General features: G+C 39.0%; 2 protein-coding genes across 2 annotated transcripts in view; both read left to right on the top strand.

Annotated features, from left to right (window-relative positions):
* Nucleotides 1–10,112: 10,112 nt before the first annotated feature.
* LOC131434919 (probable chitinase 10) lies at nt 10,113–11,419 on the top strand. The gene is made up of 2 exons (XM_058602204.1): nt 10,113–10,478; nt 10,544–11,419. The coding sequence occupies exons 1-2, from the start codon at nt 10,164–10,166 to the stop codon at nt 11,222–11,224; spliced, it is 996 nt and encodes a 331-aa protein (XP_058458187.1). The 5' UTR covers nt 10,113–10,163; the 3' UTR covers nt 11,225–11,419.
* Nucleotides 11,420–19,275: 7,856 nt separating this feature from the next.
* The window catches only part of LOC131433935 (uncharacterized), a 47,629-nt gene continuing 44,437 nt past the window's right edge, over nt 19,276–22,467 (top strand). The window contains exon 1 of the mRNA XM_058600555.1: nt 19,276–20,197. Coding sequence (XP_058456538.1) covers nt 19,348–20,197 — 850 coding nt within the window. The 5' untranslated portion in view covers nt 19,276–19,347. The remainder of the gene's footprint in view (nt 20,198–22,467) is intronic.

The raw sequence follows: 22,467 nt of genomic DNA, 5'->3' as shown, positions 1-22,467 counted from the left end.
CTCATTAGAACTAGTTGAAAGATACGGTTTAAAAATACAGCCAGCTTCGATTCGAGTTTCCACTGCGGATGGAACGAATCACAGGTGTCTCGGACTACTCAATATTCCGTTTACCTTTAAAGGGGTAACAAAGGTAATTCCCACGATTGTGGTACCTGAAATATCGAGGAAATTGATATTGGGAACAGACTTTTGGGATTCATTCAAAATAAGGCCTATGATTGACTTGGGGAGAGGACCAGAAGAATTAGAACTAATTAAACCAGAGCTAGAACCGTTGATATGCTTTACCATCGAACCGGCGAATACTTTACCAGAGGATGATAAAACAGAAGAGTTTGACGAAACCCTCGACATTCCGATATACGAAGGGCCAACCGATTCAACGCCAGATCCAGACAATATAGAAACGGAACATGACCTTACAACGGAGCAACACAAACAACTGGCCAATGCCGTAAGAAGTTTCGCATTGACTTCCACGGGCAAACTGGGAAGAACACACCTAATAGAACACGAGATAAAGCTACAAGACGGGGCGGTTCCTCGCAATCCACCTATGTACAGATGTTCCCCGTACATTCAGAAAGCAGTGAAGGCGGAGGTGGAACGGTTCAAGATGTTGGATGCAGTCGAAGAGTGTTATTCAGAATGGACTAATCCCCTTGTACCGGTATTAAAAAAGAACGGTAAAGTTAGGGTATGCTTGGACTCTAGAAAGATAAACAAACTAACAATCAAAGATACCTACCCAATGCGAAATATGCAAGACATATTCCGACGATTGGGAAAGGCAAAATATTTCTCAGTGATAGACCTCAAAGACGCCTACTTTCAGATCCCACTGAAAGAGGAAAGTCGGAACCTAACGGCATTCCGTACAGCTGAAGGAGTCTTCCGGTTCAAAGTCCTTCCGTTTGGATTAGTGAATGCTCCATTTACGATGTCACGACTGATGGCCAAAGCATTAGGCTCGGATTTAGAACCAAGGGTTTTCGTTTATCTGGATGACATAGTCATAGCAACGGAAACATTTGAAGACCATCTAAAACTACTAAATATTGTGGCGGAGAGACTCCAGAAGGCAGGCCTAACCATTTCACTCGATAAATCAAGATTTTGTCGGAAACAGGTCATGTATTTAGGTTATCTCCTAAATGAAAACGGTGTGACAATAGACAGCAGTCGCATTCAACCCATTCTAGACTATGCCCGCCCCAAAAGTCAACAAGACATACGAAGACTAATGGGATTAGCAGGGTTTTACCAGCGATTCATCAAGGGCTACAGCAGAATTACGGCCCCGATCACCGACTTGCTGACAAAAGAGAACCGGCGCTTCACTTGGACAAGAGAAGCCGAAGAAGGCTTTAACGAATTGAAGTCGGTCTTAACTTCTGCACCGATACTAGCGAATCCAGACTTTTCGAGGCCATTCACCATCGAGTCCGATGCATCCGACAGGGCAATTGGAGCAGCACTATTACAAGAACAGGAAGGAGAAAATCGCGTTATAAGTTATTTTAGTAAGAAACTAAACCGAACACAACGTCGCTATTCGGCAGTGGAAAAGGAATGTCTCGGAGTATTATCGGCCATCCAGCATTTCAGACATTACGTTGAGGGAACGAAATTCCGGGTAGTGACAGACGCCAGAAGCCTGTTATGGCTGTTCAACCTGGGTACGGAGACTGGAAACGCTAAGCTACTCCGATGGGCCCTACGTATCCAAGCATACGACTTCGAACTTCTCTATCGCAAGGGAAAAGCAAACGTGTTAGCAGATTGCTTATCGCGTTCAACCACGATCGATACTATAGCCTTACTGTCTACCGACCCAGAGTATGAACAGCTATTGGACAACATAAGGGCGAAGCCGGAGAAACACAGCGAGAAAAAAGTTATTGACGGAAAGATATTCCAATACGTGAGAACCAAAAATAGACAAAGCGACGCACGGTTTGCTTGGAAGTACTACCCTCCGAAGAACGAGAGAAGAGAAATCATCCGTAGGGAGCATGACAAGGCGCACTTCGGTTTTGAAAAGACCTTGGCCACCGTGAAAGAGCACTTCTATTGGCCCAAAATGACCAACGACATTCACTCATTCTGCCAAGAATGTCTGCGATGCCAGACAAGCAAGTCGGGGAACGTTAACGTCACACCGCCAATGGGAGCCCAGAAGCCAGTCGAATACCCGTGGCAATTCGTGACTCTAGACTATATAGGCCCATTACCACCATCGGGAAGGAATCGAAACACCTGTCTTCTTGTTGCCACCGACGTGTTTAGTAAGTTTATCTTGGTCCAGCCATTTCGAGAAGCAAAGGCGAGCTCGTTGGTAGATTTCGTGGAAAACATGATCTTCCGACTGTTTGGTGTTCCAGAAATTTTATTGACGGATAACGGTTCACAGTTCGTCTCCAAATCGTTCAGAGATCTACTCAAATCGTATAACGTGTCACATTGGTTGACGCCTGCCTACCATCCCCAGGTGAATAACACCGAGAGAGTGAACAGGGTGATCACTACCGCCATTCGAGCCACACTTAAGAAAAATCACAATCACTGGGCAGACGACATTCAGGAAATTGCAGATGCAATAAGAAATGCTGTGCACAATTCTACAAAGTACAACCCGTACTTCGTCGTATTCGGCCGAAATAAAATATCGGACGGCCGCGAATATAGCATCGTACGCGATAATTATCAACAACAGGACGAAGAGGGGAAGGAGGTATCCACGCGACGAAAAGCACTTTTCGAAGAAGTAAAAGCTAACTTGGCTACAGCATACCAAAAACACGCCAAAACCTATAACCTTCGGTCCAACTCACAATGTGCAACCTATACGGTCGGAGAGAAGGTGCTCAAACAGGTCTTCGACCTATCGGATAAGGGAAAAGGGTATTGCAAAAAGCTGGCCCCTAAATATGAACCAGCAGTAGTCCGCAAAGTGCTGGGTTCTCACACTTATGAGGTGGAGGATCTAACGGGGAATAGACTTGGGGTCTACTTCGCCAATAAACTAAAAAAGTTTCACCCGTCCAGATAGTGTAAACAAAATTAAACGGTTTGAGCAGGTTTTTAAAGTAAGGTAATTTTTTTCAGCTATGTACCTCTAAAAAGGGGAGACCAGATTACAAAAAAAAAACACCATTAAGGGTCATACTTCTTTTAACACAATCTCGAAGAACTCGGACAGAAACACGAACATATCTGTTCTTGAGTGTACCGGGATTGGTTTAAAACGCGTTAACAAATTTAGGGAAAAACCGAAAGAGCTCGCGATACGCGAATACCCCGACACGGAAAAGCGGTTTTCTTCGCGACAACAAAGAAAACCGAAGAGATCGCGACACGTATGTAAATAATCGTTGTAAGGATATATTGTAAATAGTAGTTTAGTTTATTAGTCTTTAGCCTCCTAGCACTTACGATAATATTAGTACCTAGTTTTAGGGTTAGTTTCATATAAAACTCACGGTTCTCCAAACACAATTTTTTTCTTTAAATGGAATGTTTGCCAATCGTCAATCAGTTTACTGGCATACTCCCTGCCTTCTGTGGGGATACTTGTCCATCGATGCACAACATGCATTTGCACGGTAAATGCTCCCTACGTAAACAAATCACAAAATTAGTTTCCGTTTATAAACAGATATCTGATTCATTTATCTAGCGCGCAAGTATCCCACGTAGCAACGACCTTAGCGTTCAAGTGGATCGACAACCGTTTCTCGTATGCTTTCTAATAGTCCTACTCGGTGGTCTATTCCTGAAGGAGCCAACAGCCCATAGTAACAAACGCCTTTTCTGATCGGTTTTTGACATCCTCATACCTCAGTCCACAACATAGTCCACTGCAGGGGTTGATAAGCCGGGAGCGGCATACAGTTTTTATTAGTGTCGTACTCACGCTAGCGGGTTACCTAGACTGCAGTCTAACCTAAAAAAAAAAAAGAACAACTTTACACCCAATAAGGAACGAATACTGGTTTTACTCTCCTAATTCGGGCTCCGGTTAATCCATCAGTCGCCGTTTTTTTCACCAATTCAACACTATTTAGATCGAAATTTTCACGATTCCGATCGATTTTTCCGTCGGAATAACCCCGTAGCGCACACACTATATTTTTTTTTCTCACTTTACTTCTCTGTTTGACGTTTCGTTAAGATGGGACGGAACTTGTATGAATGATAGACCGGCTCGCGTTCTGACAGGGCGCGTAGTTGGATTCTAGGGTATATAGAGTATGTGAGGGGTGCATGAATGAGTTTGTTTTCGTGTAATTATGTTCTTGAAGAATATTTTATTATCGGGTAATGTCCGGTGGGTAAAATTAAATTCTTTTAAGGAAAACTTTTCGTTTCGAGGTCGCAATAAGCAAAAATCGCGGAGTCGTTACTCTGTGGAGCGAATTGCGGATAGAAACAGTTTGTTTATTTTTGTGAGGAGAGTTTGGGTCCTATAATCTCGCTATGTGCTGGGGGCAGGACGGCAAACTGGACTCGCGGTTTTCGTGTTTCACATAGGTGAATAATTTCGTGAATATTATTTTCGTTAATCGGTACGTCCAGGTGTAGAAAATAATGTTCCAGTCGTTTATTTGTGTGCTCGCTCAAGGTTCGTCGACACCTTTGAGTTGAAGCCAGTTATGTGTAGTGGGTCTTATAAATGTTGGTTAGAATGGGATGTATGATTGAGAAGGGTGAATGGAGTCCGTCAGCCATCAAAAACTAATGTTCAACGTTCTTTCTGGTTTTCTGGTCATTGCATTAATACACTACTTATTATAGTTTAGTTTTTTTTTCTATTGGCCTTTGAAGTCGTAGTTCAGAAATTGTTAATAAATTTTCGCTGGAGACTGGAGACGAAAGTTGATGATAGTCAGTAGCAGGCCTTATCCGTGATGGTTAAGGTACTGGAAATAGAGAAGGAGCCAACATCGTTGGCGATGACCATATATGACCCCGAAAGTTTCCAATAATTTTTTTGAATGAGACTTATATGGCCTACGAAAATTTGATTGGATTTCTTATTCCAATCAAATTTTCGTATTTTTAGGGGGGAATGATGTAACGAGTACAAAATTAAAATAGATATTTTTGTAAATAATAGTTAGTAGGTTAATGATCTTTAATAATAATGTTTATAGATTCTTGTATTAAAATTTAATATAATAAATATACGAAACGATATTAAAAGAGGTTCACAAAATCGAATCATCCCTTTATGATGAAAAAGCTCTAAGTAAGAGATTTGCCCTAAGCCACAGCATCTGATTTCCCGCCGTTCTTAGTACGCGCCAATTGCTTTCTGCTTTGCCTGGCGTCGCAGCCGATGGGGTGTTTGTTTGGGTTACCGAAAGAGGCCATCGACCTTTACAAAGTTCATGACCGCGTTAATCTTTCGGGAGAATGCTCTGTTTCGCTCTGATGACTGGTCTGGCGGTGGGTTGGTTTGATTGGGGTCGTTCGCAGAAATGAGATGCGATCATGCGACTGGGGAAGTTCGGGTTGATCAATGCGAATTCGGAACTATCGCTATTATCCACTTCGTGGAAAATGCGTCAGATCCGCTAACGAAGATGTACAAACCGCGGTTATTCTGAGGATTCTCAAAGCCCAATAAACCACTTTGAACTTATCAGTGGAAGAGGCAAGAGTGGTTCGATTTCAGTTCGCGCCGTGTTGTGTTTAGTTTGGTAAATTTAAATGTAACTTGAAATTCTTCATCAAAATGTAAATTCGTTCCTTTCTCAAACAGAATAAAAACCCAGTTAGATTCCCTATCGTTAATTTGGCGGTTCGCGTGTGTGTTGAAACCAAGAAATCAAGGTAAACTCACAAATGTTGACACTACCAAGGTGCACGCGCTTATGCGTTTTCTGTGCAATGGCAATTTCTTTCACAGGTTTGTGGCTACCGTCGAAGTACCCGACACATCACACCCGTACATTGGAGACTGCTCTTGACCCCACGATCTGTCTCAAGGTTTGGTCCCGGCGATACACTGGGCCGGAAGAAGGCAGCATCCGTCAATCTTGCGCCTTGGCAGGGTTAGTAGACAACCATCATCAACGCTGTTAAGTTTTCTGGTGACGATCGGAAAACTCGACGGCAGTATCCCGTCGTCGTAAGTCCACAAATCGGCGGGGGAGACCAGCGTCGCCCGTTCAGCTCGATCGAGGGAAACGCACTCGTCGCAGCATCGCGTCGCATCGTTAGCATCATCATCGTCATCATCAGTAGCACCAGTAGGAATCGCCGTCTCCCGCCAACACGTAAATCCTAGGTCGTGAGTACATATATATTTGTTGTGAAGTCCATGCGCATGGGGTCACTATTGACGGCCTTACCCTACCGTCGAATTTGCATATCGATATATATATAATAATTAAAGAAATTGCCAAGTGATTTTGCACAATGAGATAAGAGGCAAGTGAGGTGAACAATGAACACCGAAAGCACGCACCGCAGACAATAAAAAAAATCGCCAGTTAGGATAGATGAGGGAAAGGTGAAAGAATGAAAATAGCTAGCTAGCGCAGAGTGAACAGAGAACATGATCGGGAAAACCGATAAAGGCCAATAAATGTTGGATTTGTGACTTTGTAAAAACCTTTTTTTGTGATTTGATGTAGTTCTCCAATTTTCAGATTGATGAAGCTTTTCAAGTCCAGAGTTCCGTCTCGTTTGTAGTTTTTTGTTGTATTTTGTTTTTACTGGGGAGGTTGGCCCTGAGACCTACCGGAACCACTCTCAAGTTTTCTGCCGATTGGTTAATTTGGGGAGTTAGACTTTGCCCGTGATGATTACGACCGTGTGAGAATATCGTTTTCGGACTGAGATCGCATTGAACATTTCGGACGTGACGTAGTTTGTATGACACGCGCGACTCGGACGCGCTTTTGGTCGGCTAGCTTGCTTCCACCCTACAAAGAGGGAAACCGGAACCTTCTCCCGAGAAGTCTCAAAAGGCCGGGCAGCCACACATCTGGCGGGTGGTCTCTCATCGAGAGTGGCGCATAAATCACCCGCTTACACCCCTCGGAAGCACGTTCAGGCGGTCCAGTTGCAAGATACGTTATCAAAGGCACCTTCAATATCTAGGAAAACTCCCAAGCAAGATTGTTTTTGTGAGAAAGCTTTTTCAATGTTGTACACAACATCATGTAACAGGGTTGTAGTGGACTTTCCACGCTGGTAAGCATGTTGCATTCCATGTAGCGGATGCACGCCCAAACTAACATTCCTGATATAGTGATCTACTATGCGTTCCACTGTTTTAAGAAGAAATGAGCTAAGACTGATAGGAGGCCTGAAACTCTTCGCTTCCTCATAAGTGTCGCAACCGCCTTTGGGAATAAATTTGACAATTATTTCCTGCCAGGCTCTCCGGTCGCAAGACTAAAAGTAAGTATTTTCTTCAAAACATGTTTGAAATGTTCATACCCTTTCTGCAGTAACACTGGGAAAACTCCATCCTTTCCAGGAGACTTATACGGAGCAAAACTCTCAACTGTCCATTTGACCAATCCAATCGTCACAACGCTTCGAGCAAGGACCCAAGAATCGTTACTATCTGAAAAAGTCTCGGGAAGAGCTGTCGGTGATGGATCCATACATCCTGGAAAGTGAGTGTTAAAAAAGAAGTGAAGTACATCACCTTCATCAGACAAGTGTTCACCATCTGAAGTTCTTAAGAAACTGACATTCAAGTCCTTAGACTTTGAAAGTAACTTATTTAATCTGCTAGCCTCGTTCAGACTAGAGACATTTGTGCAAAGGCTTTTCCAACCACTTCGTTCAGACGATCGAAGAGCATTTTTGTAAGCCCTTCGAGCCGACACGAATGCTTCCGACCCATCTCTGCGTCGGTGGTTCCAAGCTCTTCTGCATAGTTTCCTTAGTCTAGCAAGTTCAGCATTCCACCAAGGAGTTCCTCTAGTAGCTCGCACAATCCGAAGTGGACAAGCCTCTTCATATGCTGCAACTATGAGTGAGTTTGTCTCGTCGTAAAATCTAGTCGCCAAGCCCTCTTCATAGAGGTCCCAGTTTGTAGATTTGGGATTACGATATGTGATAATATCAAATTTAACGTTTGAATGTTCAAAGAAGATGTACTCATGATCAGACAACGAAGGTTCGAGCTCATCGGAGACGAGCCAATTCACCAACTCATGCGCAATTCTATCAGAGCAGAGAGTTACGTCCAAAACCTCCTCTCTTCCAGATCTCGCAAAAGCTGGACGATTTCCTGCATTGACTATGTGCAGGTTTGTACTGCTCACAAATTCCATCATATCAGAGCCTCTCGAATTTATATCTGTGCTGCCCCAAATGATATGGTGAGCATTGATGTCACTGCCGATTAGAAGCGGTAAATTACTTTTGCAGCAGAATGATACAACCTTTCTGAAGTCATCGCTTGGCGAAGGTTGGTTATGCGGCAAATCGTACAACAACTAGAAGAAACCAAATATATTGGCTTATAATCGCCTATAGCGAACCATGTAGGGATTTTTTAAAATGTTTTAATCATTTAAATCCCACGAGTTGCGAAGAAAGAAGTCGTCCACTGTTCCAGAGTTTCGCTTAACACAGTAAGGAAAAACCCCAAGATATTCCGTTCACGACTGCATTATTTAACCTCCTGCAGCCATGCAGTCATCGGCACGGAAATACACCTTGACTTAGAAGATCCTAGTTTTGTGGCCTTTTTCGACATGGAACAGGAAACCAGTGGATCAATTCTTGGTAGAAAATAATTCCGCCGGATGCCACACGGCTTACCTGTTTGGTGGACTTATATCACCGGAACAGGTGAACCGTAGCGTTATTCTTATCCAGTTGGGAAACCGCTACCGACACTACACGGCTATCTAGGCTGCTCAGAAAGGGAAGTTGACATTGATGGTCAACTTCCATGGATGGCCTCAGCAGCCGTCACGGGATATCCCCATAGTTGCGATGATGAACATATGACAATGTGACTCTAATACGACAATGTAACAATTAAAACACTATTCGCACTATTCCGGGACGACCGGGACTATCCGGGACGTTTTTTTTCTTCAATGGTGATGACGGAGCTGCCGGCGTGTGCATGTAGGTATATGTATTGGAATTTCGGATCCGGGATAAAAACCGGTTGGTTGCTGCCGATATTCCTCGCAGAGTTTTCCGCAACGTCGAAAAAAAAGTCCCGAATAGTCCCAGATGGTCCCGTCCCGGTTGTTCCGGAATAGTGAAAATAGCGTTTAAATATTAAGTGCTTTTGAGAAATGCTCTCGGCATCTTAGAGCTAAGGCAGGGTGCCTTATTAATCAGGGCCGTAAATAAGCAAAGCAAAGTCTTGGCATTACATTCCTTTTGTGAAATTTGACCTTCCTGTTTCAACAAATTTCGCAGCAGACTCCTAACGTTCAGAATCAATGCATGCACTAAGAATCCTTCTAGGTCGGGGCTCGAACATATGACCAGCGCCCAATGTATTAACCCGCCAACCCGGGTACTTAAATTAATAAATATCTAATATAAAGAAAATTTTCAAACTGTTCGGGTCTATTCAATCACTTGAAAATTGGAAAAGGCTTAGGTTATTGTTTTATTTATTGTTGTATTTCAATTACACTCTCGAAAGGACCGAGGATCCTCATTTTTTTTCTATAGATACAAATTACTCTAACGAATGAAACCTTACACTCATATATTGCGACGTTGATCTTTTCTGCACAAAACAATATCCAACAGTTAACATATGTTCAGGTCATGTCTATTCTGTGCTCTACATGTGGAGTTCCAAGTGATGAAGAACATAAGAAAATACATTCTCAAGGTTATTTTAGTTATACCAGCCACGGAAGCGACAATTCTTATAAGATAAGCAACTTTTGAAATTCCATTCTTATACAATTTGTTATCGTCGATATTCGCATCGATAATGTTATGTATAACTACGCAGAACCATTAGCGAACCTGTTGATTTCCATTAAGATAGAACCAAAAGACGTGACCCTTTTAATGATAAACTGTCAGGAGCCTTATAATGGTTACAAATCATATAATGCGCATTCACCAACTATATAAAGTGGAAATTTTATTTAGCGAGATACAGTTAATAGACTCCCACTGAACCGTTCATAGATGATTTAAGAATGTTAATATATATACTATCACTGTTGGTTACCGCGGTTGTTGCATCAAGAGATCCTCGATGCTTTCAATATAAAGCGGACGCTGAAGCGCTGACATTGCCTCACAGAAGTGATTGTACTAAATTCCACATTTGCGATGTCGGCGGCAGAGCCTTGGAGATGAAATGTCCACCAAACACATTCTTTAGTGCAAAGGATGGGGTCTGTTCGTTTGACAATTCTGCTTGTGATGGTTCGGAAACGATTCAGAAACCAATAGCACCTGAGGTCGACAACGGAAATAATATACCAGATCAACCAAATTCTTTGGAAAAGGTACGTTCAATACACATTCGCTGTAAATCCCAGCTGACATAGTTAATTTATTTCTAATATCTCAGGCTTGTTATGATATGCCGTCTGGAGTAACTCTACCATTGGTTGGTGATTGCTTTTCGTACATTGTATGTCTTCGCGGGAAGCCCATCGTTTTATTATGTCCAGAAGGTTTGGCATATGACAGTAGAAACAGTAGATGTGAATTCAAGGATGCAGTAAGCTGTGCAGTACGCAATCCCCAAGAACCAAGCAACCCTTCAAAGCCTGCCAGTCCTTATCTAAATGAAGATGATAAAGTATATCAAGTGATGCCATCTGAAGAAATGCATGGTGATCATCCTGCCTCTCCAGTCAAACAACCACCGATTATTGCTTTACCAGAACAACCATTCATTCCGCAAAATCCGCCACAACCAATAGTACCTTTGCCGCTTCCAATTCCAATCTTACCTCCACAAATCCCAATTGTTCCCGAGAGGGAAGCACCGGTTCAACTTCCAAGCGATCTTAATAATGGCCCAGCTTTCGTTCCATACAAGGAAGTATTCGTTAACGACCCCCGTTGTTTGAGAAGGTCCGATCCAAACAATCCCATTTTGCTTTCTTATGCTGGAGACTGCCGAAAATATCTCGTTTGTGTTGGTAATACTGCTATCGAAAAGAGCTGCCCAGACGGTCAGCACTGGAGTACGGAAAATGGATGGTGCGATTTTCCTTCTCGTGCCAAGTGTGAAATGATATAGATTGAAAATTCGATAAAAAGTAAATTGAACATAATAAATATTTAAAGTTGATACAGACCGTTCATCAAGCACATTGAATATCAAGCGAACTTGAGGTTTATGAGGTACGATTAGCTATAAAAACCAATAAATTCTGATGAAGAATAATGTTTCACGATATTTTTTTAATTTCTTAATAAATGGTTGATTTGAAAATCTTGCTAATTTACACTTACTTTGAAAATGGGAATTCCTCCAAAAGTCATATTCCTTTTGGCGAACATAGTGAACTCGACGTGTCGACTACCAGAACATCATCAAACATTCGATTCGATGTTTATAAAAGTTAGTTATTATTCTGAATGCTGTTAGTACCGTACACTGCATGCATCGTTCACAAGTCGGCTTGATTTTTTTTATTTTCATGCATATTATTAATTGGACCATAATTTAGCATTATTATGCTTTATGAAACAAAAGGAGACATTTCAGTCCTATTATTTACATGATGTTCATATGATGTATATATTATTTGTTTTGCAATGATGTCATTTTTGTTGTTGTAATAATGGTAAACCTACTTATCCGGTGGTCAAGAAGAGAGAAATTACTAATTAAATAAACAGTGAATTGAACAATCAACAGAAAATTGCTTTGATTGTTGTCGGAATTTACTTTTACGCCCATATTACCGGTATCACTACACGGTGATAACCAAGTGAAGTGATTGTGACTCTTATTATCGGTATAACCAATAGGGTGGGACAAGGTTGTATGGGAAAAAATATTTTCTCGCTCCACCAAACTTTTCGTGTTCCTTTTGGGTCCCATAAGTACCATGCAAAATTTTAGCTCGATAGGAGAAACTATATTTTCGCGCCCGCGGTTCAAAGTTTGTATGGGATTTACTATGGGAAAACTAACTTTTAACAAATAAATCATCTGGAGGTCACCCTATATACTCAAAAAATCAGCGGGCATGCAATTTTCGTAGGAAATTTAATAAGGAAGAAAACCTTCGAAGACTGTAACATAATCCGACATCTGTGAAAAATGTTATTAAAGAAAAACCGACACAAGGTCCGAACGATGGCTCATTCCTTAATGTATCTAGCACCACTGCTGTTAGTGGTGGTAATATGAGTTTGCTTTCTTTTATTATGCTACAACGGTTGATCTGAGTTGTTGGATGTCTTCACAATAGTTGCTCGGTGTAGTTTGAAGATTTTTTTAAACTTAAAAACCATGTTCCAAAACTCACTGTAAAGACACACAAAAAACGAACTTTTTTATTTGAAGAAATACAATTTTGAAGTCTTCCACAATATTGTTAATAAACTCAAATACTATAACTTTGTCGAAGACATAAACCATCTTCCTCATATGTTTTAGAAGATATGGATGATTTCATTTAATACTATGAAAAAAACATTGATTCCAAGTTTTTCTTTTTCTTATTTTTCTATCGTCCATATCTTCTAAACCTTATGAGACAGATGGTTTATGTCTTCGACAAAGTAATAGTATTTGAGATTATCAACAATATTGCGGAAGAATTCAAAATTGTATTTCTTCAAATAAAAAAGTTAGTTTTTTGTGTGTCTTTACAGTGAGTTTTGGAACATGGTTTTTAAGTTAAAAAAATCTTCAAACTACACCGAGCAACTATTGTGAAGACATCAAACAACTCAGATTAACCGTTGTAGCATAATAAAAGAAAGCAAACTTATATTACCACCACTAGCAGCAGTGGTGCTAGATACATTAAGGAATGAGCCATCGTTCGGACCTTGTGTCGGTTTTTCTTTAATAACATTTTTCACAGATGTCGGATTATGTTACAGTCTTCGAAGGTTTTCTTCCTTATTAAATTTCCTACGAAAATTGCATGCCCGCTGATTTTTTGAGTATATAGGGTGACCTCCAGATGATTTATTTGTTAAAAGTTAGTTTTCCCATAGTAAATCCCATACAAACTTTGAACCGCGGGCGCGAAAATATAGTTTCTCCTATCGAGCTAAAATTTTGCATGGTACTTATGGGACCCAAAAGGAACACGAAAAGTTTAGTGGAGCTGAAATCAATATTTTGTCCCACCCTAATAACCAATCTCCATCGTTCACACGGAACGTAAAAGGATAAGGAAGAAAGGAAATGTTGATGCTTCACATACTTTCCGGAAGGACGACGACTCATCATTCTCTTCCATAGGTGTCGCGGAGTTGTAGTTCCTTGACATGGGAAGGTAATGGATCTAGGAGTCGCTCTAAGCTAGCGATGGGACCATATACAAATATTGGTCATCTATTATATATTCAAACTTCGCGATTATACAAACGAGTGAAAAATAATGAAACGATCTCACCGGTATCCAACTTGCTTTCAGCTATACGGTACCAACTTGGGTTGGAGAAGAAAAATGTATTACAAACTACAAGGATCTGCCCCATGGGGTTGTTCGAGCCATTGATGGGGAACAAGGCAACCAAAATTTCTAATGATCTACAATCAAATAGTTTAATCAATCGTCACACTTTTGAATTCGCAAATGCACGAAGCTTAGATTGATTTTTATTAGGAACCAAAACCGAACACGCGAACCCAGATCTATTTTTCGTGATTTGTATTTGTTTTATAGCCGACGAAATTACATCAATAACCCAAATGTATGCAATTATATGTTTGTAACGCTTGCGATACGAATATCGATATTTAAGCTTCTCTTCGCCAAGCTTGTATTCAAGTTTTGTATGCAAGCAGTTATTTTTATAGCATTTCTCTCCATTACTACCATTCTGCGATTTCGAATGAAGCGATAAACTTTTTCTCGTTATCAATCGAGTTCATCTTATAAAAATTGGAAATTAATCTTATGCACCTCCAATTTACCCTGGGGTAGTTGTCAATTTCTCAGGCGAAACGACATAACATGGAATTTCATCCGAACTTGCATGACACAAGATCAGAGCATACCAATTAAAGCTTCAAATCGTTTTATGGTACTTTTTGTCTTGCTGTCTAGCAACAACCTACCTCTAGCATGCTACTAGTAGGACTGAAACGTTAGCTATAATTTTGTCTTATATTTATAGATTCGCGTGCTTCCAACAGCTTCGCTTTGGCATTGATTGACCATGCGATGCTTTCCCTTTGATATATCGCTTACTCCTTCAAAACCGTCGACTATGGCAGGAAAATCCGCTATGCCGGACATTTCAATGATATACAATTAAAAATACATGGCTATGAACATTCAAATCAATACGTAGAAATATTTCCAATCAAATGGTGACATATTATTAATAATTGATACAAAATTGACTGAGCTATAATTGTTCAAAACCTGACCACATTTCTACGTGTATTTTGCTTGAGTTTCTAATTTGCACCCCTATATAGAAAACAAAAATGTGTTCCACATTAAAAACTATATCTATTTTGATTGGTTCTTTTCGGCAAGCATTAACTGAGAGAGACGAAAGATATGAAAAGAAAAGACGGATAGGTATTCTAGATTGAATCAGTTATAAATTTAGAACGGAAAAGCTAGCCTAGGTAGGCTCATATAGGCATGATCAGAAGAAAGAAATGAATTCTATTTTACCTACTACTTGAGGGGGTTGAACACTAAATTCAAGTCCTCAAGTATGGTCGTGTAACAAGTGTAGTTCTTCACCACACTATGCTACTGACACCGGCAAATTAGAATTCAAATCTGTGTGTTTTTGAATCTTGAGAGAGCGGTTCGATCTTGTTGTGCATTGTAGTGTTCATTAAAAATAAGTAGGTGGTAAGAAACTTCTAAAATTCTTTAGTAAAACTAGTCCAACTGGGCTCCAACTCCTTATATTGAAAATCGCTCAATAATGGACCTCTGTCTTCCCAATCTGTTGAAACAGAAGGGCCAAATTCCACAAAAGGAATGTAATGCCAGGACTTTGCTTTGCTTGTCTTCAGAGTTTGTTGAACGAAAAAAATGGCGCGCGGTTTAATGGTCTGTTCCAAAATCGGCAAACAAAAGGTCTCTCGTTGGATGATTTATTGGACATTAATCGGACCAACGGTCCAACGTATTGGACCAACGGAGAACTTCCGTTGGCATTTTGGCAATAAAAAATGCTTTACTTTTGATTATACACTGGGTGTCAACAAAAAAATCAAGCCGCTTACCTTTTTCTGTCATATTTTTGAACGATAATAACTAAGTCTCATTCGTTGATGGATTGATATAATTTAACAATCAATCGATTAGGAAACATTTAACTTTAATAACATATGTATGGCAACGTCGTTTCAGTATTTCAATAGCATGCCATTGAAAAATTGGTTAAAACCGACCTATCTTTTCACGAACCAATTACAGCATGCCTTAATTATGTTATCCTTCAGATTTCTCTAGCCTGGCCGACGGTTTCGATCATTGCTTCAGACCTCGCATTTCATTCAGTAGCAGTTCTGTTTCGATCGGTGTAGGGAGGATTTACGTCACGCATGAAAAAGCCAGCGATGCCAACCATACGAATAAAAAAGTGTTTGGCAAATAGCGTTAACTTCACGTCTGCGGTTCAAATTGAACTGTTTAAGTTTGCACTAGGTAGTTCAATTTGAATTGCTGGGCACTGACGAGTTAAAGACGAAACGTAAAGAATAGTGATCTCATGGAATTCCTATTCGATTGTCATCCGTTTAGATTCAAAGGATTAATTTTGTGGTTTTATACCATTTCTCTCTTCAATCCCACTCGCAGTTCCGAAACTACAGGGTAATGAGTGATTGAAATTTCAAACTATCACTTGAATATAACGATCAGTAAAACAATTTCATAAAAACTAAAAACACCGAAGAATATTCATGCAAAAAAAGCATGCAGATTGATAAAAAATCTGAAACAAAATTACGGTCGATTTTCTCCAATTCGGATGAAATTTTGCAAACGTCACCCGTATGACAAACCATAAATTTTGCACGGGTAGAGAGATCGATTTGTTTCAGGACTGGTCTTTGTAAAGGGCGAATGCAATTCTTTGCTTACATTTTGTTTCATTTTTGCATTTACTTTCTTCCAAACAGTCGAGTACATTTTCGAGAATCAGAAAATTAACAGAAAAAAATTATTTAGGAAAATGCATTCTTATTATTTTTCTTATAATATTTTCATTTTAAACTTGTTATGATAACAAACATTTGATGTTAACTAGATAAGTGCCTTTTGAAAAATGAAGAAGTTACAACTAGAACAAATAAAAGACATTTGCAAAATTTCATGTTTCTGATAAAAAATTGTCATTGAAACAATAGAATATAATTTTACAGATTAAGATAAATAAATCCACTCATAAAGATTTTTTATTGTTGCCATTTTTGAAATGATTAAGATGTAATTTCAAGGACTCAAGTTTCTATAGAATTGTATCGTTTTTCTTGAAACCGTTGTAACTAGAAAAATTTTAATTGTACTAAATTTGAATTTTAAGAAGCTCCCGGAAATCTAAGTAATTTTTCTAACATTTATTGTATTCAAATCAACGTAAGTACACAGTATTTAACTTTAATCAGTTACTTTTTGCTGTATTTACTGATAGATCTGAAGAATATTAAAAATATGTGCGAAGTCAACAACAATCTAGAACCAAGCGAAATCAAAAAATACTCAAATACAGCTATCAGTTTGAGGGCAAACTTTTCGTTGACGTTCTGTATCACATGTTATGAATAGCCAAGTTGCCTGAAACTGCTCTACAAGACAAATAAAATCAGACGGCTTAAGCCCCTGAAGACGCACAGTGGGACATGAGGGAGGAAATTATATAGTCTGCTGCAGTTTTTCATGAGGTGGTGTAGGAAGTCTCGTGAAAATCGACGGGAAAGCTATGACAATTGGACAGTTTCTAATATCAACATCTTGCGAGATAATCAGGAGGTTTCGTTGATCCAGACGAGACATTGAGATAAGTTTGTCGTTTTGGTTTTTCCTTATGAAATACAACCGTTCGCTTGCAACATGTTCACTAATTCGTGCGAACGAACTGTTTTCCTACATTATTTCTTTTTTACTATTTTAAATTGAGACAGGCGTACGGACGTGTGTAAATAATATTAGGAATGAATTTTTTTAATATTAGTAATTACGTCAATATTCAAGCCCTGAATCCCAAGTTGTAGATGGGAACGCATGATATTTATTTATAAGAGCATGTGCCATATGATTTTAGAACTAAACACCATGCGTCTCCATCTGATGATAATTTGACGAAGAAGCGTGGTTTTTCGATTGATTTATTTATTTTTAAATCTGATTTTATACCCGACCACGTTTTTTTAAAATCTGAAAATAACACATCGTGATGTACTCATAAATTATTTATTTTTGATGTAAATCTAGAGTGGTACCAAAATTGTAAGTTCGAATGAAAAAAAAAATCGAAAATTTCTATCATTTTTTCACATGAAATATAAATTCTGAAATAATCGGATAGGTTTCCCATATTGACTAAAGGATTCCTAATTTTTTTACAGGGTTTTGAAAAATAAAAAAAATGAAAATCAGAAGAACCACCCTTACTCCACAAATATGGCAGTTAAAGAGTTAAAATGTTGGGAAAATTATCTCCAATATAACATCCCTTTCAAACAGCTTATATCAATTTAATTTCTGTTTGGGAACAGTTATTATATGAATACCCGGCTACACCCTTTTGAGATTTCAGAAGTCGAAAACAATTTTTTTTGGTGCCATAAGTCTTAGATTGAATGAGACTTGAGAATATCGAAATCGATTTTTTTGTCATACATTTCATACATACATACATTTTCCGATCTCGTCGAGCTAAGTCGAATGGTATATAACACTATGGGTCTCCAAGGTTCCGTTCGAAAGTCAGTTTTGTTCAGCAATTCTATTACCTTTCTATATGAGAAAGGCAAAAATGCTCGGAAAAAAGCATTTACTTAATTTAAAAAAATTGCATCTTTTTTTGCAATACTTCTATTTTCAACCTGATACTAGAAGCATCTAGTTGATTTTATAAGTGTCTTTCGGAAACCACAGAAGTTACAGCTAGAACAATGTATTGCACTTGAGTTACAATGTTTAAAGAAAGTGCTTGCCAAAATACATACGGCCTTCTAACAAATCAGTCTTGATCGGTCTTTCCATCCGTGCAAAATTAACAATTTGCAATGTTGAAAACGTGTGAAAAGTTTTATTTTAAATGGAGTATGTGACATAGAAAAAATTACTGATTCCGACTTCATAATAATTACATCAACTAGCGGTCTCAAGCACTCTCCCTCCGCCGGCATCGATTAAATAAATGGATTAAATGAAAGAAGTGTTTAAGAAACACATTTTCTGCTTGTTAAATATTAATCTCGGGCTTTCCCAGTATAAACACTTTTTGTATTAATATTCATGAAGAAGATTTTTCGCAGGCCTATGTTAATGCTTCGGAGTTAAAAATAACTTTATGTTTTCATAGTCTAAAAGTAGACATTTTCAAATAACTTTGAGATTCGTTTGTCGTTTAAAGAATCTTGATATAGAACACAAACAGTACACTGTTTGATTATATTAAAATAATCGCTACAAATTATGAATGTAGTTTAGGTCAAAGATATCGAATGCGGATGTTGCGGTGTGCCCTATAATGGTTTGTCTTTATCAGTTCAACATGCATGTGATGTATCTTGTACATGTATCTTTCCTGCCACCAAGGACGCTTTCTCTCAATTGTATAGTTTAAAATTCCATACTGTTTGATTCGGTAATGTATTGATTAACATATTAATCTCTCAAGCGTAAACCACTGTTTATACTGGTCAATAATGTCATCATGCTGTTCGTGCAAAAAAATGACTTAGGCATCATGTCTAAATCAAAGGTTAATTTCCGATATGAAAAGTAAAACCAAGTGTTTTCCGCTAGTTCCGTGTTCATATCAGAGCATGTTGGAGTACTTGTATACAGATCCCGGGAACTGTGTAAATTGATGAATTTGATACATCATAGATAGGTTGACAGTTTTAAATCTTCAAGTGGTATATATAAAACAAATAACTGATGCGAAGTTGTCAGTAACCGTTTGAGTTTCCTTTGAGTAGAAGTTAAATACGAATTGGAATACTATAAGGTGTCAATACGTAAGATGAAAGTGTTATTTTTGGTGATAGCCCTTTTCGGGATATCAATCTACGCACAGGCGCCTTGTACTTCAACGATTTGCCTTTCGCAATGTCGTTTCGACTCAAGATGTCCTCCTTTCAATCCGCTGAAGCCCGTTCTGTTACAGCACAGGAATTGCGCACAGTTCTACAAATGTCATAACGGACGAGCATGTCCATACGATTGCCCACCAGGTTTGCACTTCAATAGCCGAGAGAGTACCTGCGATTGGCCACATCGAGCGTGCTGCGATCCAAGAGTTGAATGCCGGCCAGATCCTTGTAATCCAGGAGGAGGTTGTCACCCACCACCGCCACCACCACCACCTCCTTGTAATCCAGGAGGAGGTTGTCACCCACCACGGCCACCACCACCACCTCCTTGTAATCCAGGAGGAGGTTGTCACCCACCACGGCCACCACCACCACCTCCTTGTAATCCAGGAGGAGGTTGTCACCCACCACCGCCACCACCACCACCTCCACCACCACCACCACCACCACCACCATGTCCTCCAATCATCTGTCCACCACCACCATGTAGTGGCGGAATTGTTTGTAACAACTGCGAGCTCAACCCGGAATGTCCTCTATTTAACCCACCTAAGCCAAAACTACTTCGTCATCGCATCTGCACTAAATTTTACAAATGCGAAACTGGCCGTGCATGTGAAATGGATTGCCCTAAAGGACTTCACTTTAACGTGAAAAAGCAGGTGTGTGACTGGCCTTGGTTTGCATGCTGCGATCGTACAGTTGAGTGCAGGCCAAATCCTTGTGACGTAATGACTTGCCCTCCCAGTATACTACCGCCAACCTGTGTCGGATGGTATTGCTGAAAAAGACACAATAAATGAAATGAACAAAGAAACATTTCGATGTAGAAACTATTGCTTACGTAATTTAATTTCAATGGAAAATACAGTCTTTCAACATGGTTTTGTTATTATCAGCATTCGGTATTGTAAAAAATTTAATTAAATTTTAAACCACGTTTTCTGCTTAGGTTCGAAATCGCTTCAGTCTCATCATCCTATGCAAATTTCTTCCCAGCAGGCTTCTTTATTAAATCTGAGAAAAGAAAAAAGCTGAATCTGATGAATTTAGTGGATGCGGTAGTATGTTAATTCATAGTATTTAGCCATTGTAACGATCGACTGTGCTGCGAGAAAACGCGGCACCCACGTTGCGAACATTTTTTTTTATATTCAAGTGCTAATGAAAAATTGTGAAACTACTTTCTTTTGATATATTAACGATGTTAGTATATTATTTATTGGTTAGTATATTTTCAGCTAAGCAGTTCAATTCACCAGGTAGCACAGTACCATTTTTAGGTCAATGCTCTTCTCGGATATACAGAGTCAACGAACTCAGGAGCCAAAAGATAGAGGACGATGAAGTAACAAAACTAGTATTTCTCACTAATACAAACCGAACCACTTGGTTACTTAGAGTATAATGTCAGCTTCAAGCTGTTCACACTTTCTTCATATTCCAGAACGTGTTATGACCGTTATGACACGTTACGTTTTTAATTTACACTGTACAAAATTTACATAGTAAAAACTACTGTACAACACAACTCGTCCTTCTATAGTTAATAATTCAAGATCCATTCAGTAATCGAATAATTACTCATCAATCTATTCTTAATATTTCGATTGGCCTTAGCCAGAAAAAAAACAGTCGAAATTTAAAAAAAATGAAAGTTTAGATGATTGTATGCTAAATCGTTTCCATAGAAAAAAATTGGATCAGCCATTGTCAAACGGAGAGGTTTTGAACGCTTATTAACAACCAACGTCGTCTCAGCTTTTCTTTTCCTGTTCCTTCTGATTCATTTCGGGAATCCGAAAAATGATACTCCATCGCTTTCATTGTCAACATTTGCTTTTGACAACTTTCACGACATCGTGACATTTGGTCGTGCAGTTATATCCTTCTCAACTGTCCTAGTTTGCCTTCGATGAGTCGTGAAGGTTGCGCTTCCGATTGCCACCTGAAATATATTTTGAGAACGTTTTTTGATAAAAGTTGCTTTCAACCACCTGAATTGAAGGTTTTGGCGTTTATACCGAATCACATCTCGAACCATCAGTTTATCCAAAAGAAGTTTTCATTAGCTTTCTTTGGATTGTAAACATCATTGGACAGTGGTCCGGATCCACAATTTAGGGGGACAAAATCATTTGTGGCTTAGCCTTATACTTTAGAGCTATGATGTATTCAGAACACATAATCAGTGAAAGATAAGACATATTTTGATGCTTAAAGTATTAGGGTGGCTCTTATTATTAGGGTGGACTGCACCCTTCGGCAAAATTGTAGGAAAACTTATATCAATCAACTTTGCCGAAAACACTATTGTAGTATCTCTAACGGTTTTAGTGTTACAGCTATTTTAATAGAGCAGCTTAGGGTGTTCCTAAAAAAATCAGATTTTTTACTCTAGCTTTCATATTTTTCACTTCTCGTTTTTGGTGTCTTTAAATATCTTATAGAGTTTATTGAAGCCAATTTTTTGATGACTAGTGCATTCAGGTAGCGTTTTCTGAACCGAAGTTATGAGCAAAACTAGTTCAAAAACAGATCATTTTTAAACTGCTATATCTAACATTGGAGCAAATCTGTTTCTTTCATTTGATAGAAAATACTTACGAGTATGTTTTTAAAAAAATGGTGGAGGAGATATTGCTTTAATTTTTTTAAATTGTGTCAAACATTGTGTTTTTTCATTGAAAAATGCTCTTTCATGTAAGACATTTATTAGCTATATATATTAAAATAAGGTATGGTAAGCTAAGATGATTATTTTGGGCGGCAAAGGGAAACAGATGAAGGATAATTGTTGTTCCAGATTATTCAGCCTAGTTTCTCAACAATCAATCGCAAGGGAACCAAACAGATAGCAAATAATGTACAGTGAGGAAGCGCAAGAGAGTCGAAATAAATCAATTCGCAAGTATAGGCAGTTCCATCCGCAGAAATTCAATCGTTTAGTGAATCTAGAGGATGTATTCAAACGATTTCTTCTAACGTCTGATCCTGTAATAGCATTATCGAATAGAATAACAACCAAAGTGAGTGTGCTCCATCTTCCC

This window comes from Malaya genurostris, chromosome 3 (genome assembly GCF_030247185.1).
Source record: "Malaya genurostris strain Urasoe2022 chromosome 3, Malgen_1.1, whole genome shotgun sequence".
Taxonomy (NCBI): Eukaryota; Metazoa; Arthropoda; class Insecta; order Diptera; family Culicidae; genus Malaya; species Malaya genurostris.
The sequence above is the reverse complement of the archived record's forward strand: the minus strand, read 5'-3'. Positions and strand labels throughout refer to the sequence as shown.